At 38.3% G+C, this 16715-nt stretch overlaps 1 protein-coding gene across 2 annotated transcripts; it reads left to right on the top strand.

Annotated features, from left to right (window-relative positions):
• Positions 1-11472: 11472 nt before the first annotated feature.
• Positions 11473-15032, top strand: ACL5 (S-adenosyl-L-methionine-dependent methyltransferases superfamily protein). Of its 2 annotated transcripts, none has more exons than XM_089161742.1 (10): positions 11473-11816; positions 11914-11980; positions 12074-12168; positions 12246-12348; positions 13280-13368; positions 13580-13736; positions 13887-13962; positions 14076-14134; positions 14423-14559; positions 14665-15032. In XM_089161742.1, exons 1-10 carry the CDS (start codon positions 11674-11676, stop codon positions 14744-14746), a joined length of 1008 nt encoding a protein of 335 aa, XP_089017868.1. In that variant the 5' UTR covers positions 11473-11673; the 3' UTR covers positions 14747-15032. The 2 variants fall into 2 exon arrangements, with proteins under 2 accessions (XP_089017868.1, XP_089017867.1); XM_089161741.1 differs by having other exon boundaries at positions 13277-13368.
• The last annotated feature ends 1683 nt before the right edge of the window (positions 15033-16715 follow it).

Raw genomic sequence — 16715 nt, 5'->3', positions numbered from 1 at the left:
TTCTTTCATTCACAAAACCTACAACACTCTATCTCCAGCTCACTTCATCTAACTCAAACAACCAACTATTTTAGATTTTAGTGGGTCAACACTATCCACTCTAAATTGCATTTTCCTTTCATTTTATATCTTCTCTTTCGATTATAACAATACAAGTGTTGCACATTCATAACTCTTGAGGGTGGCATCGCTTAATCATGGTATGCACTCTGAGTAGCTCAAGGACCATGCATTGGGTCAGCAAAGTTCTTGACATGCGTCTGTCATATACCAATGGTCGTGCATTTTCTTTTCTATCAGTGGTAATGATGATGATTGGTGAGGATGATGTGGGAATGAGATGATAGAGAGCTGAAATGAGATGCGTTACGAGGGGACCGAGAGATCCTTGACCATGGTTATGGTATGAAGTGGGGCCTTACTCCAGACCCTCAGTCGTGGACTAAGTGATATGGATTAAGTGTGCCCTAGATTTACATCCTCTACAATCACATGAGCATCTGTCATGCATCAGCTCATTAAGGAGAGTCGGCCACATAAATATTGAAGGATCTGAAAGGTGGTAGATATTTTCTAAAAACAAGACAGTGATATTCTCCTAAATTATTGCACTTTATCACTGCCTTCATTTTCCCTTGTAAAATTCTTCGGTATTCACGTGACAGACTTTTTTTTGGGTCTAAGGTTCATTCAGGCCAGCTTGCGTGCACCTTGATTACATCCTCAAAGGGAGCTTTGTCGTCCGAGTCGAACCCATGACCTCTTCACTGAGAAGTATGGATCTTACCACTCAACCAACCCTGCATTAACACGTGACGAACTTTCCTAAAGGGTGGATGAATGACCGATGCCTATGGCTACAGAGGATATGAATCCTTAACTGCCGAATCAGTCAGAACCCTAGAAACTTAAGTTTCCATAAAGTTTAAAAAAAATATAAATAAATAAAATAAAAAAAAAAAAGAATTTTATGAAGCTTTTGTTTCCAATTTTTTAATAATTAAGTTTCTATACACCAGAGCTGACCTCATTAAACATATAAAAAATCACCATCCTAACCTATTTAGATCAGTTAGAGTTTTTTTTTTTTTTTTTTTTTTGGTTTTTGGTGGGGGTGGAGGGTTGGCAGGGTGGTGATCTTATTTGTCCCTTGCACCATCAAAAGTTAAAAGAAGGGATCCAAAGAAGTGACAACGAGGGACTGTTTCAATCTTTCCCGGTTTGAGTGGATTATGGTCCATGTGTCTTCTAAAGAGAAAGACAATATCATATATTAATGGTCTGATCGCACTTATGAGCATACATTCACATAACTATTGCAACTATTCCCATCTTTGTTGTGGAAACAAACCTTGTAATGTCAATTTCATCTCAAAGTTGTTCAGCAAAGAAAAATCATCTCAAATTCCTTTTACATTAATTAAGACCCCGTTTAACCCCCCCCCCCCCCCCAAAAAAAAAAAAAGTATTAGGACCACACGATTTTTCATTTTCTAAATATTATTCTTTTTCCTTAATTTTCTGCAGTGGTTTTCTAGTTGGACACATTTGGACCACTACATAAATAATATCCATGTGATAGACTACAATTTGGATCCAAGGTTTTAGTTTCTAATAAGGAGCTAATTGATCATGAGCACAACTTTATTGACAATAATGAGATGGAAAGGGTGCAAAATATGGAAGTCAATATTGGAATTACATATGAGTTGTCTAAAGATTTGCAGCGAATTAGGGAAGATATGAGGGGTGATGTGATGTAAGCATGACACACATAGAAGGTCCCACCGTTACAGATTAGGGACGTTGGATAGATGTGAGACGCAATTTGGATTCGGGTTTAGGTGGAAGGTCAGCAGCATTTAATCACGATGGCATGCAAACCTCTCCTACGGCCCAGGATGATCCTCATGATCGAGGCATCCTGACGTTGGGTATGCCTAATTCTACGGCGAATGAGCATTTAACAAGACATGCTATGTTGCAGGATTGAGGGGTAGATATGGAGTCCTAACTTTTTTTCTCTTCTTTTTCTTAATGAAAGTTTTTTGTTGGAACTGCAGGGGTACTGGAAGTAAAAATTTTCACACCACCTTAAAATATTATATGTTGGATCTTAAGCCTGATTGTATCATTATTCTTGAGCCTCGTATTTAGCGGGGCAAAGGTGGATCGGATGATAAAGAAGATTAAAGGAGTTACTAGCTTTAAAAGCGATGTGGTGGGAATGTCAGGAGGGATTTGGTGCATAGCTTTGAATGACTCTTTTAAACTCTCTCTTCTTCTCGAGCATGATTAGTTTCTTTTATTGGAAGTTTGTGATGGAAATGGTGATAAATGGGTCCTTACTGCAACCTATGCTAGTCCAAGTGATGATTTGCGTAAAAAATGTTGGGATGATCTTGCTTACATCCTCTCCTCCTTCAATGGTTCATATTTGGTTTTGGGTGATTTAAATGATATTTTGAACCCCTCTAAGTCTAAAGGTGGGGCTTTACTCTCTATGAGGAAGTGTTTAAAATTTCAAGAGAATATTAGCAAATGTAACTTGATGGATTTGGGGTTTATGGGCCCTAAATTTACTTGGAGAGGTCCTAAATATATTGGGCACCACAAGATCTTCAGGAGGTTGGACAGGGGCCTTTGCTCTCCGGACTAGTGGCTTCTCTTCCCTGAGGCAAATATTAGAGTGGTGCCGCGTCTTAAGTCGGATCACCACCCTCTGTTGCTTGATTTTAGATCTACAGTGAAGGCTTCTCGGATTCAACCTTTTCATATGGAGGCGATGTGGCTTACCCATGACGGTTTTTTTATGAAGTTAGGAATAATTGGAATGGAGAGAGCCACCTTAACATGTCTTCGGAAAATTTGAAGCTGAAGTTGTTGGATTGGAATAAAAGAATTTTTGGCAATATTATTACAATAAAGAAGATTTTATATGCTCGTCTTGGTGGAATTCAGAGATCTCTTTCAAATGGCAGATTCAATCTTTTCCTTGAGAGATTAGAGCAAGAGCTCCGTTCTGAGCGCGTGAAATGGTTCTTCATAGGGAAGAAATCCATTGGGCCCAAAAATCTAGAAAAGAATGGATGGTGAATGAAGATAGAAACACCAAATATTTTCACATTTCCATTGTTGCATGGCGTCGGCAAAATATGATTGATTGCTTGAAAACGGAAGATGGTACTTGGATTTCTGGTAGGAGCTCTTAAGGAGCATATTGGAGGTTTTTATCAAATCTATTTAGCGATGATGCGATGGAGGCCCCTCCCTTTCTGATTAGTCATGGGTTTCCTCTTGTTGTCTTGAATCTCCTGTCTACCCTTGCAGGAGAAGGTACGGAGGATGAGGTCCTGAGAGCTATCAAACAAATGGGGCCTTGGAAAGCTCCAAGACCAAATGGATTCTAAGCTACTTTCTATCAAAAAATTTGGAAAATTATCAAGGGTTCAGTGGTGGAGATGGTGTGGAGAGATTTGGGGGCAAGATGGAGCCCAACACCAATGATACTTTGCTTGCTCTTATCCCTAAAGTGGATAAGCCTGAAAAAATTAGTCAGTTCAAACCTATCTCTCTTTGTAATGTAAGTTACAAAATTATTACCAAGGTGGTTACTAATAGATTGAAGGATTTCATGCCTAGATGGGTGGTGCCAAACCAGGTCAGCTTTGTCCCAGGGAGGGTCATTCAGGAGAACATAGTTGTTGCTCAAGAATGCTTCCATGGTATGAAGCGAAAGGGTAGAAAAAAGCTTATGGCGATTAAGATAGATCTTGAAAAGGCATATGACCGGCTCAAGTGAAGTTTCATTGTTGATTCTTTAAGAGGTGTAGGGGTTCCTAATGAGCTTGTGCAAGTCATCATGATGTGTGTTACTTCTTCTAGATTGAGTGTTTTGTGGAATGGGGAGGCACTAGAAAATTTTAGACCTTCAAGGGGTATCCGTCAAGGTGACCAACTTTCACCTTATTTATTTGTGTTGTGTATGGAGATGCTCACTCATTGCATTCAGGAGTCAGTGGTGGAAGGTGGTTGGAAACCAATGAGATTTGGGAGAAGGGGTCCTATGATTTCGTACCTTATGCTTGCTGATGATGTTCTCCTCTTTGCTTAAGCTTGTAAGAATCAAGTGGAGGTGATTAAAGGGTGTCTTGAGAGATTTTTTGTTTCTTCAGGCAGCAAAGTGAGTGTTGAAAAGGCGAGGATTTCTTTTCTCTAAAAGCATGGGCTCTGTGCTTTCTAAGGAAGTCACCCTTGCTAGTGAATTTACAAAGACTACGGAGATTGGAAAATATCTAGGTGTTCCTATATGGAGTGGAAGAATTAAGAGGAGGGATTATGCTTCAATTGTATCAAAGGTGAAAGCGAGATTGACATGCTGGAAGACTAGCTGTCTTCTCTAGTAGGGCATGTGACATTAGCCAAGTCACTCTTGATGACTACCCCTCTTTACACCATGTAGTCCTGTTTGACCCCTCGAGGTATTTAAATGAAGTGGAGAGAGTTACTCGTGGTTTTATTTGGAGAGAGTATGGATCTGTTAAAAAAGCTCACTTGGTTAGTTGGGATGTGGTTAGCCAACCCAAGTTGAAGGGTGGACTAGGATTTAGAAAGCTGTCTCTAGTAAATGATGCTTTCATGATGAAGGTGGCTTGGGGTTTTTTTAATACAAAACTTGCTTTGGGCGTCTATTCTTAAAGCTAAGTATAGATCCCCTAGAAGGAAGGGAGTTTTTATAGTTTCGGCCCTAGATTCCCTTTTGTGGAGAGCGGTTTGTAAGGTGGCTCTGTTGGTTGTTTCAAACTGCAGTTATATTTTGGGTGATGGCACCTCTATTTATTTTTGGCTTGATGATTGGCTGGGGATGGGATGCAATCTTGAGGAGGCTACAGTTCAACAGATCCCTAATAATTTGAAATGGGAGGTAGTGGCGAAGTTTGTCAATTCGGAGGGTGAATGGAGGAGGGAGGTTCTTGATAATTATCTTGATGCTCAAACGATGGAGAGGATTTCTGCTACTGTTCCTCCTTCGGTGATTGGAGGTTGTGATGTGGTTGCTTGGAAGCCAACAGAGGATGGCATTTTTATTTTTTCGGTCAGCTTATGATATCCTAGCGGGAGATGGCCAAGTGGTGAGAAGTGTGGGAGATGATCGACTATGGGAAGTGGTTTGGACGCTTCAAGTGCCTATGAGGATTTCCTATTTCCTCTAGTTAGCGATTCATGGTAGGCTCCTTACTAAAGCTCGTTAAAATACTTGCATCTTTCTTCACATGACAGATATAGTTTTTGCATGGTTGGCGTTGAAGATATTCTACATGTCTTAAGAGATTGTGGTTTTGTTGAAGCTATGTGGTGGGATATGTTATCTAAGGCACAAAGGGGTTTTTTTTTTCAGCGTTAATTTTGAGGAATGGATTCCACTCAATCTTGTTGGTGCGATGGCATGAGCTAAAGATGGTTAGGATCGTCTTTTTGCTTGCACAGTGTCCTTGCTCTGGTTTTGGAAGAGTAATGACTTGCATGAGCATGACTTTATTAGGCTGGTTAATTGGTGAAGGCTGGCTTTAGATTATGGGGCATCTATGATGGAGGCTTGGGACACATGCTCTTGGACTATAGAGATCAAAGGTGTTGTTGTGAAAGGGAGGTGGCGAACACCACCAGCTAGGTGGATAAATTAAATGTCAATGCTGTTGTGAGTAAGAAGGCATACAACAAAATGGTGGGAGGTGTTTTCCATAATTTAAAAGGTCAATTCATAGAAGGGTATGCTAGACGGTTACCCTCTAGGAGTGTTCTTGAGTTGGAGTTGAGAGCTATTTGGGTTGGCCTGTGTGTGGCTAAGGAAATGAGTTTTATGCCTCTTCATTTGGAGTTGGACTCCTTAAAGGTTGCAATCGCCGACACACGGCAATATTTCTACGTATCGTTGGGGGGCGACATGAAACCCCCCAGGGATATGACTTTTTTCCTTAAGTAGGCGATATATCCCCAATGGTCGATTATTTGGGAGATTATCACATTCTTTCACCCACCAAGTGCAAGCCTTTTCTTCTTAAGTGCAAGCGGGACTGGGAGGAGGAGCTAGTGGTGGTGCAACCGTGCAAGAGGAGGTCTGGGCGGCGGTGTCGGTGGTGGTGGAGGAGTAGGAGCTAGAGGAGGTGGAGGGTTTGGTGGTGCCATGGTGGTGGGGGAGGTGGAGTTGGTGCAAGAAGTGGTGTTGGTGGCACAGGTGGTGGTGGTGGCTTCGGTGCTACCGTGTTGGTGCTGGATTTGCTTGCTGATGAGCTAGTGGAGGTGCAACCGTGAAGGAGGAGGTCTGGGCGGTGGTATCGATGCTGGTGGAGGAGCAGGAGCTAGAGGAGCTGGAGGGTTTGGTGGTGCCGTGGTGGTGGGGGAGGTGGATTGGGTGGTGGAGTTGGTGCAGGAGGTGGTGTTGGTGGCGCAGGTGGTAGTGGTGGCTTCGGTGCTGGATTTGCTTGCTGATGGAGCCGGTTTTGGTGTCAATGCTGGTGGCGATGGTCAACGATTCACTCTCAAATCACCTTCACAGCTTCACCCCATGGTTGCCGACATTAATTCAAAAAATCGCCCAACATTTCGATGATTGTTGCCATGTCGATGGTGTCGCCAGCCACCGATATGGCGACTTCAGTCAACGTATCGGACCGTGATAGGTTGTATTTTCGACCCTAGATGCGTGGATTGGGGTAGATTCGACCGACTAATAAATGAGAGTAGCTTGGTGCTTGATGGTGTGGATTGCATTAGATGTTGTCACGTGGGACGTGATGCAAATAAGGCTGCCGATTGGATGTCTAAAGTGATACTTTGGACACTTAGTCCTAAGTGTTCTTAGATGTTCATTCAGAATGTTCCTCAAATTTGGAGGAAATTCTCATGATGGATCATATTTCATGTTGTTCTTAGTGCTCTTCTTGGGTCATTGACCCCGTTAATTAGTGTAACCAAAAAATTATATATATATATATATATATATATATATATATATATATATATATATATATATATAGACATCCAATCAACATTAGTTATTGGATGTCTTGGCGACAACAACATAGTTTTTTTTTTTTTTTTTTTGTCCCAATTAAATGGGATAAGCTATGTTGATCACGGTTTTAAATCAGATTCATTAGACATTACACTATTTTAGTTAAATTCATATTAAATTTTTGATTTAACTAAAACATCCCAAGGCCTTTCTTGGGTATTGATAATGTCATTTTTAAAGTCTTTCACCCATTCCTAGTGTTCAAGGTATGCAAAAACAAATAAGGAACAAGTGAGGGAGGTAAAATGCTACTGATGGAGCCTATAGAAAATCAAGGACCTCTTGCAAACTATAGTATATCACTTCAATATGATATGCAAAAAGTTGTGCCTGATCTAGGTCAGTCTATACAATAATAATTTTAGGACATGTCTAATAACTCATTGAAAAACACTTTCTAGTATCTCTTGTTTCGAGAAACGGAAAAACCGGCAGAAAACTGTTTGATAGAATAGTTTTGTTTCACATGCTTTTTTTGAACATAAATTGAAATTTATGAAAGTTTCTGTTTCTGCTTTGAAGAACACTTTTTAACACATCAACTATTTGTTGTTGCTTCCATTTCTCAAAGCAAAAATTAGGTGTAGGTTGGTTTAAGTGATTTTTTTTTTTTTTGAAAGGGTTGTATTTATGGAATTTGGCACTCTAAACATAACAATCTACTAAATCCTCTCAGTACTCTAATCGAGTTCTTCCATCTGTGGCGGGAAGAGAATGAGAATTGGAGTTGGAGTTGGTTTGAACTTAGAGTTGTAGGAGCAGTATGAGAGATTCAAACACCTAGAGATGTAGTTTCTATTTCCAAAAGCAAGTTTTATCAAATGCCTAAAAAGTGTTTCTTAAAGCAAAAACACTCGGAACTATTTTTTGTGTGCCTCGAAGTAGAAACACTTGGTGGGTTATCAAATGGATAAAATGATGCAAATTACATCAATAGTTGTTAAAAGCAATAAAAGACCCATCCCAAAAGAAAACCAAAAACCCATCTAAATCTACTCAACTCGTGATTATGTGATCATGCACACAATAAAACATCAAAATGAGTGGATGCAAGATTTAAAGGCCTATCCTCTATGTAGAACCAAAGTAATAACCTTAGTCCACCGCATTACTTTCTTTTGTCATCACCATTATACATATTCTTGGGTGTGTTGGCATATTTCTACCCCAAAAAAAAAAAAAATTATAGTGGCATATTTATAGAATACGTACCTTGGTGTGTGACAAATTTATTTTTATTATTATTTTATTATAAGCTCTATCTAGACTAATAAAAACTGTATAAAGATCTAGTTGTCTCCACGCCTTTTCACAAGTCTTTTAAGTAAGAAAACATCTTCCATCCTAGATCTTCTAGGCATAAAGTCAAATTGGTTGTTCGAAAATAATGATTTCTTTCTTCATATGGATATTGATAATCCTATTCCATAACTTCGTAATGCATATATAATTCATAAGCTTTACGTATTTATAATTATTGCAGGTTTGAATAGCTAATTTATAGAATCATTTTCCTCTATTCAATCTGATATCTCTTGTTACATAAAATCTTGTTACACAACTTGGTTAGTTAGGCTAAACGAACACTTCTATTGCAGTTCCATCTGGAAGTTATCTTTAAGGCTTCTTTTTACTTTAGATACCATAATTCTGTGTATATATTTAGAACATGTGGTGTCTCAATGAATAGTGTAGCCTTCTAGAGCCGTATCACTCAACCTTCATTTAGTAGGTTACAGAAGTATTCTTCTCACAACCACGGGGTTGGCGTGGGCCTGCCAGCAAGCCGCATTGTGGACACCTTTAGTGAGACCCGTTACAGAAGTATTCTTCGGGTGAAAAATCCTCACGTTTCTTAATGTCCTCTTTTTTTGCCCAAAAAATTCTACCAACTTCACTTGTAATACATCTTTAAATACAAAATCTCTACTCATCATTTGTCTCATTTGAGTTAGTTTCAAGATAACTTCTCCCCCTTTTCTCAATTTAACTTTCAAATTGGAGTTGGTTAAATTGTCTAAATCCATTTAGTTGGAATAAGACTTAGGTTGTTGTTGTTTTTATTTGTTGACAGCAACCGTCTACATCATCGATACCAAATAAAATGTTGGGATGATGCCAAATTTTTTATTACCTCCTCTTTCAAGATTCCATATGGAAAGAGTTGAGATCTTCTACCTACAAAGCTCCAATTGTGCTTCCTTGGTACCCCTCCACCATATACTTGGGAGGAGGACCCACCTTTGGCCCACCTATTAGTAGTCAGAGTTGGGTCTCCCCCCTGAATATGCATGAAAAAACATTTCGGCGAATTTTGTCCGAAATATGGTGACATTCGCCCAATTTGACAGAGGGCGGAGAAAATGGAAGTGATGCAATATTTGCCAAAAGTAGATTTTTCGGCGAAATACTGGCAAATATTGCAGGCAATGCCAATATTTCCATCGATCCATGCTTCTTTTACCTCCATTATTATATGTTATTTGCAATTATAGACATAATAGACCAATAAAAGCCAAACAAAAAGAAAAAGAAACTTTTTGATCAATATTTCGCTAGAAGATGACGATGGTGGAGCATCTCAGAGTCACTGTGATCTGAGGGAAAGATAGGTTTACGAAATCTAGGTTAAAGAAATCGAACACCCCATCTCTGTTGACTAGTCGTGTACTTAAAAGGATAAAGAAATCAATGTTGGAGCAATGACAAGAGAAGGATTTGCAGATCCGCCATGGACGCAGTAGGAGAAATAAACAAACAAAGAGTTGAACAAATAAAAATGTTGAAATTACTAAGAAGAATAGACCCATGACCTAAAACTCTGATCTCTAATTCTCTTTTGTCCCCTTGTCTCTCGGTCTCATAGGATTAATTTGCCTCTATAGCATAGTCGTAGACAAGGGAAGGAGAAGAAGAGCTCTAAAAAGCCTCGTTTAGCTCCAAACTATTGTCGTAAATCTTGGCAAAATTTGCTAGTTTGCCACATAGAACTTGGCCGAAACTTCACACCTTATAAATACGTAGTGGGGGGATGTGAGGAGAGTAAAATCCTTTACTCCTATAGGTAAAGGATCTAGACTCATATGGAAGATATTATTTCATGGATTTTCCATGATGTTGCATAGAAGATTTCCAACAATGGCGATGTGGATAATCCTTTCCCCATGTTACTCCAAAAACATGACTGATGTTCCTCCGATTGATTGGAACTTATAGAACAACATGCCCGACCAAGGGTGGTTGGGGGACGTCTACAATGATCGAGTCCGTAAATGTAAGCAGTTTGAAGGAAGACTCTAGGCATGATGATACCCAAAGCCTTAATGCTAGTGAGGAGTATGATCAAGCTCGAGCGCCCTTATCATATATAATTGGAGCTCTACCACTGCCTCAAGTGGGGACGCCTTGCATTTGACAATTAGGAACTGACAGACAGAGGAGCATCAAACAACCAAAGCTAATATCCTAAACACTATATAAACCTCACTAGTCATTGCCCAGAGTCTTCCTATCTAGGAAGATGACAAGTGGCAATCAATTATCCATAGGTCAGGTTTAGAACCCAATTACCTCCAAATATTACAAAACTAAAATTTTCAAAAATGTAAAAAAGAAAAAAAAACTTAGTAAACCATAACTATCAGGGAGATGATGGGTTGAGAAAGCCCTTTTAGCTTGAGGGTTATCTATGGAATTTTGACTTTGAAATGTGGTCATAAGGCACGCAAAGACACGAGGATATGATGATGGTATATATATATATATATATATATATATATATAAATAAATATATATATATATATATATATATAACTTATATATATAATATATATATATATAATTTTTTTGTGTTTTTTTTGGGCAGAAATATATGATGATGATACATAGGTAGAGAGAGAGAAAGCGAAAGAAGGAAGAGTGTGGGGTTGGAAGTGGACACTCCACAAATCCTCCGTAGTGGAATCCTCTCATGCCGAGAACCTGTTCCCTCCCTCCTTCCTTACAGTGGTGGGCCCCACTATTTATCCCCCACCACGGCTGCCCCCAAACCCAAAACAACAAAACTTCCGCATGGGCCGTCCTGATCCTCCTCCTCCTGCTGTAGAAATTTAGCCACACGCTGCCACCTCTTTACATTATTAAATTTGACAACCGGTGTCCCAAACCAAACACAGCTGTCCAATCGAGTAGATCCATGTGGGAGTGTGGGACCCAATTCCACGTGTTTTTTTAATCTCTTCCTCTTCCTCTTCCTCTTCCTCTTCCTCTTCCTCCTCGCGTGTGAATGCGTGGGTCCTACTTATTGTATCACGCATTCACGCTTACAACCCACCTAGCTTTCTTTTAGATATATAAAACATTTTTCTTCCGAGCTCATGCAAAGGAAGAGTCCACTTCATTCATCATCTCTTACAGGAGTGCTCTTTCTTGTATTCTCTCCATTAATTCTCCTTTTAATGCTTCCCTTTTACTTCTCTCTATAAAAGGAAATTTCTTACTTCTCTTCCTTCTCCTTGTTTTCTCTTCTTCTTCTTCTTCGTTCCTAGCTCTCATTTTTCTGGTTTTGGTTCTTCCCTTATTTTTTTTCCTCCTTCGTCATGGGTAGTGAAGCTGTTGAGGTCGTCTTTTCTTCTGCAAACGGTCATGATGATCTTCACCACCAGAATCACGATCACCATAAATGCTGCTGGTTCGAAGAACAGATCGCCGATTACCTCAAATGGTCTTACGCTTTAAACAGGTATGACTGATCGAAATGGAAATTAACTAGGTCAAATCCTTTTCTTGTTTTTTCAAAAACCTAAGATCGAGAATGTTTTTTCCGGAATTTGACTCAGTGAACTGCACAAAGGAAGCAGCGAATATCAAGACATTGCTCTTCTGGACACGAAACACTTCGGAAAGGTTTGGGATTATTAATTAAATCCTCTTTCGAATTGCTTTCAGCGTCTGTTATCTCCTTCTCTTTTGATTTCTTCTCTGATTGATACGGTGCAGATCTTGGTGATCGATGGAAAGATGCAGAGTGCTGAAACTGATGAGTTCATCTACCATGAATGCTTGATCCATCCACCTCTCTTATGCCATCCAAAGTAAACTAAACTAATTTAAGATTTTTAGTTTTTTTTTTAAATTCAATTTCTTATGTTCGTTGTTTCAATTATTTCAGTCCGAGAACCGTTTTCATAATGGGAGGTGGTGAAGGTTCTGCAGCAAGAGAAGCACTGAGACATAAAAATGTAGAGACGGTACTAATGTGTGACATTGATAAGGTACACATGCACGTACGGTGATCTAGCAATCTCTGCCGTCTGATAAGAAAGGGTAGTAGGTCTTGGCCACAACAAGAATGTTGGTCCTTGGGTCCCACAATAGTGCCGTTAGTGTCGGGTTTCTTGAGGATTAGTTTGAATTGGAATTATTATATCATTTAATTAACACTAATCACTACCTTGTTACCCACCATTAAGGCTTTAATCACCATATAGGAGAAAGATAGAAAATGACTGTTCATGTCAAATGACAAATTTACCCCTTAAAGGTTCTGGCCTTTCTACAGATTTTATGTTTTCTTCGGCTCCAAAAAAGGAGTGCAAATCCTTTCTACCCAACTGCCCGTGCTCTCTTCCCCTATCTCGCGCATGGTATCATGGGCAGGCTTGTGTTAGACTCACTGTGACAGTGAGAAGATGGATGGACAGCCAGCCTTGGGTGAAGAGGATTTGGACTTCTGAAAAAGTGAAGCTTGACATTGAAAGCTAATTTTTTTTTCTTTCTTTTCCGTCTTTTTTAGTTCTTTAGATTTGAAAGTCTTTATCTCTACACCTCCCATGCCTAGTAACATCGTCAACTAATCAGTCTCTTTTCACCCTTACCCCGGATGTTGCTAACGGCGTTCAGCCATCTTAGCGATGTCCCTGTTAAGACTGGAAGATCTATGAATTGTTAATTTTCTTTCTTCTTCACTTAATAAAATGACCATTTTAAAGAAAAAATAAAGATTTGAAAACCCTTAAAGCAAGGGTCAAGATACTCTGTGTCCTGTTGGATGACCTATTTGAGATATCAACCAACCAACTCGAGTACCGGGGAAGGCATCCATCAGCTGGATGCATCTGAAAAAGGAAAATTAATTAATTGGAAATAAATTTTAAATGCGCTTGAACACTCGGTTATTTATTTTTCGCGCCATTCTCATAGCAGGAGGTTGTGGATTTCTGCCGCAAATATCTGACGGTAAACCAGAAAGCCTTTAACAACAAGAAGCTTCATCTGATCATCAACGATGCCAAGTGAGTTTTCTCACTTTTGCTTTCGCACTTTTGCCATTTTGATTACCTCGATCAGGGTTCCCTGAAAGCTTCAATTTTTTTTTCTCTCTGAAGAAAATCTGTCAGCCGTTATTTGGAAGTCTTTATTTTGAATTTCTAGTTTAAGATTATGGGTTATTGATGGAAGAACTCCAATTTGATATTAAATGGGAGAGATTAATGTTTGATCAAGGGTCGAATTGGAGGCACGTAAGGAGAAATTTGATGTGATAGTGGGGGACTTGGCAGATCCAGTTGAAGGAGGACCTTGCTATCAGCTTTACACTAAATCATTCTACGAAAGCGTGCTAAAGCCAAAGCTCAATGACAATGGGATCTTTGTTACTCAAGTGAGTATCATACTTCCATTTACATTCTGGTTCTCTTTCTCTATGAAGTGTGTCTAATAGGTTTCAATCAAATTTGGAATAGCTCTAAGAGTTTGATTGAATGTGTTTCATCAATGGAACATTTTTTTTTTTTTTGAATAACAACTACAGGCCGGACCTGCTGGTGTACTTACCCACAAGGAAGTCTTCTCATCCATATACAACACCTTGAAACATGTCTTCAAGTGTGAGTTTTTTTACTTCTGCAATTAGGTTTTAAAGTCTATTTCTAATCTCACACATCCTCTGCTTAAGTGATTTCTTGTAGGAATAAATACTGATATGTCTAATCTTATGCAGATGTGCTTGCATACACTGCTCATGTCCCATCTTTTGCAGATACATGGGGATGGGTTATGGTAAGAAATAAATACTATTATCTTTTGAATCTTGAGAGGTTGCTCAGTTACTAAAGACTAATGCCTTATAAGACAAGAGTTTGAAATCCTCAAGGCCAAAATCAAAATCCTCCCTTATATTTAATGCTTTCATAAAACATCCAATGTGAATACAAAGAAATTAGTTATAACATAGGCAGCCTCCTTATCCCTACTTTTACAAAGAGGCTGTTTTTAAGACTTTGAAGATGTGACCACTTGATCTTATCTTCTGTATATAATACTTATATTTCTGCCTAACTATTCTAGGCCTCAGACGAACCATTTGTTCTTGATGCCAAACAAATTGATTGCATGATCGAAGAAAGAATTGATGGTGAGCTGCTCTACCTAAATGGCGCCGCCTTCATTTCCTCTACCACAATGAACAAAACTGTTCACCAATCGTAAGTTAAACCACTCTCATTGTCCTAAAGGTGGTATTGCTGTATTGAGTTTTAATTCATATTTCTTTGTGCTGGTTAATGAAGATGATGGATTTTGTATCACAGGTTATTGAACGAAACACACATTTATACAGAAGAAGATGCAAGATTCATTCATGGCCATGGGAAGAATGCTTGCCGTGCTTGAGGTGGATGGGGGTGAGGGGGGGTGGGGGATCACCTGTATAGAGGAGAGGATGATTGGGAGAGAAAAATCAAGATACCATCCAAGTAAATACAAAGAAACCAGTTAATAGTAGAAGAAAAAAACTTGGAACTTTCGGAAATACTAGTGGTTCTTTACCAAATCTTAGTTTCATATGCCTGTCTTCTGGGTCTTCAAATTACGATCAATAAAGAGAAAGTAATTTTATACTTCTGCTGTCTTATTTCTACCAGAGTCTAGTTATGTTCAGGTTCCAAGTCTGGGTAGTGAGTAGGTTCGTATGATTCATCAAATATGTATCATACACTTAATTTATTTTTATTTTTTTAAGGATAAATTGAAATCTTATTTGAGTTAAAGAGACTGTGCAAGTAATAGCATCAAACTTACGAATTTGGTGAGCCAACGGTTGGTCACATCATTGAAAACTTAGACTGACAAAGCCACCTTTGCAAAAAATATCTGTCACAGAATTTGCAGGTTTTGAAGTATAGAAAACATTCACAGTGCTTAAATAAGGAATTAGCCTACAAATATCTCAGATAACAGGCCAATTCTCAGAGTGACTCATCCACTTCATTGGAGGAGCCCATTTTTTTCTTTTTTGGTAAATGGAGGAACCCATATTTTAGCTTGTACTAAAGGATTGGTGAAAAGAATTTGTTTCTAAAGAGCAAGGATTTTCCAAATACAAAGGAGGCAAAATGATAATTGACCTGTGTTCAACTCCTTTTACTTATTAGAGGCCACTCACATTAGATTTAATTGGCTTTTCGCTTAAATCCTTGATTTATTCGGTCGTGTGATAACAGGGTTTACATGGACCAAATGAAATAATTACTTTGAAGGCTAGATACATTCATTAATGCCATAAAACTTAATTGTAATTAGAGGAGATATAATAAAGACAAAGGAGACAATATGATACATATTTATAGTAGAAGTAAAGATATCTCAAATATGAAAATATTATAATCTACTAGGAAATACAATATGTGATATTTAAATTGATTATTGCACATAATAGGATGTCCTTGGTATGGAATAATAAATTTCTGCCCATGATAGAAGGTACTTAGAATGGAAATATAGATCGCCAAGATTGCGCCTAAGATATTTAATTGGAAGTTACACATTTTCGGTATTATCTCTTTAAAAGTGATGGACATCCATAATCAATATTATTTACAACACTCCCCCTTGGATGTTCATCAATAGATAATTTACTTCGTTAAAACCTTACTGAGAAAAACCCTTTGAAAAAAATCTTAATGAAGGAAAAATAGTATACATTTCTAAAGAATACAAATTGCTGATTGTCTCATTAAAAACCTTTATGAAAAACCTAATGGGATAACACATTGATGAAGGGAAAAAGAGTACAACATGTATTTTACTCCCTCTAATGATAACATCTAACTCCTTAAAAAACATAAATTGGAAAAACCCAGTAGAAAAAAAGCCATACAAAATAAAAAGAGTACATATCATAGTTCATGATATCTCATCCTCAATTGAACCATATAACCACTATTGGAGCTAAGTAATCTTGCATCTTATGTACTTGCCTCATACCAATGTCATATACTAATTTCTCAAAAATTGATGCTGGACAATGATTTGGTAAAAAGATTTACAAGATTATTTTTTAATTGAATCTATTTAACATCAATTTTGTCGACTTTCTTGGAGTTCGTGAGTATAGAAAAATTTTGGGGAGATATGCTTGGTCCTATCATCTTTGATAAATCATCCCCTAACTTGTGCAATTACAAGTAGCATTATCTTCATAAATTATAATGGGAGAATCTATAATCGGTGTTAAATAACAAGAATTGTAGATATGTGTTATAATAGATCTTAACTAAACATATTCTCTTCTAGCTTTATATAAAGCAATAATCTCAAAGTAGTTAGACGGAGTACTAGCTACTACCGATTGCTTGGTTGA

This window comes from Hakea prostrata, chromosome 7 (assembly GCF_041222555.1).
Source record: "Hakea prostrata isolate BN-2017 chromosome 7, UWA_Hpros_2, whole genome shotgun sequence".
NCBI lineage: Eukaryota > Viridiplantae > Streptophyta > Magnoliopsida > Proteales > Proteaceae > Hakea > Hakea prostrata.
This window is presented reverse-complemented; position numbering and strand designations above follow the sequence as displayed.

Coding starts and splice junctions, on each gene's coding strand:
- ACL5 (XM_089161741.1), top strand. CDS start 11,674: ATGGGTAGTGAAGCTGTTGAGGTCGTCTTTTCTTCTGCAAACGGTCAT. Junction 13,737..13,886: donor ATGGGATCTTTGTTACTCAA/GTGAGTATCATA, acceptor TAACAACTACAG/GCCGGACCTGCTGGTGTACT. Junction 14,135..14,422: donor ATACATGGGGATGGGTTATG/GTAAGAAATAAA, acceptor TAACTATTCTAG/GCCTCAGACGAACCATTTGT.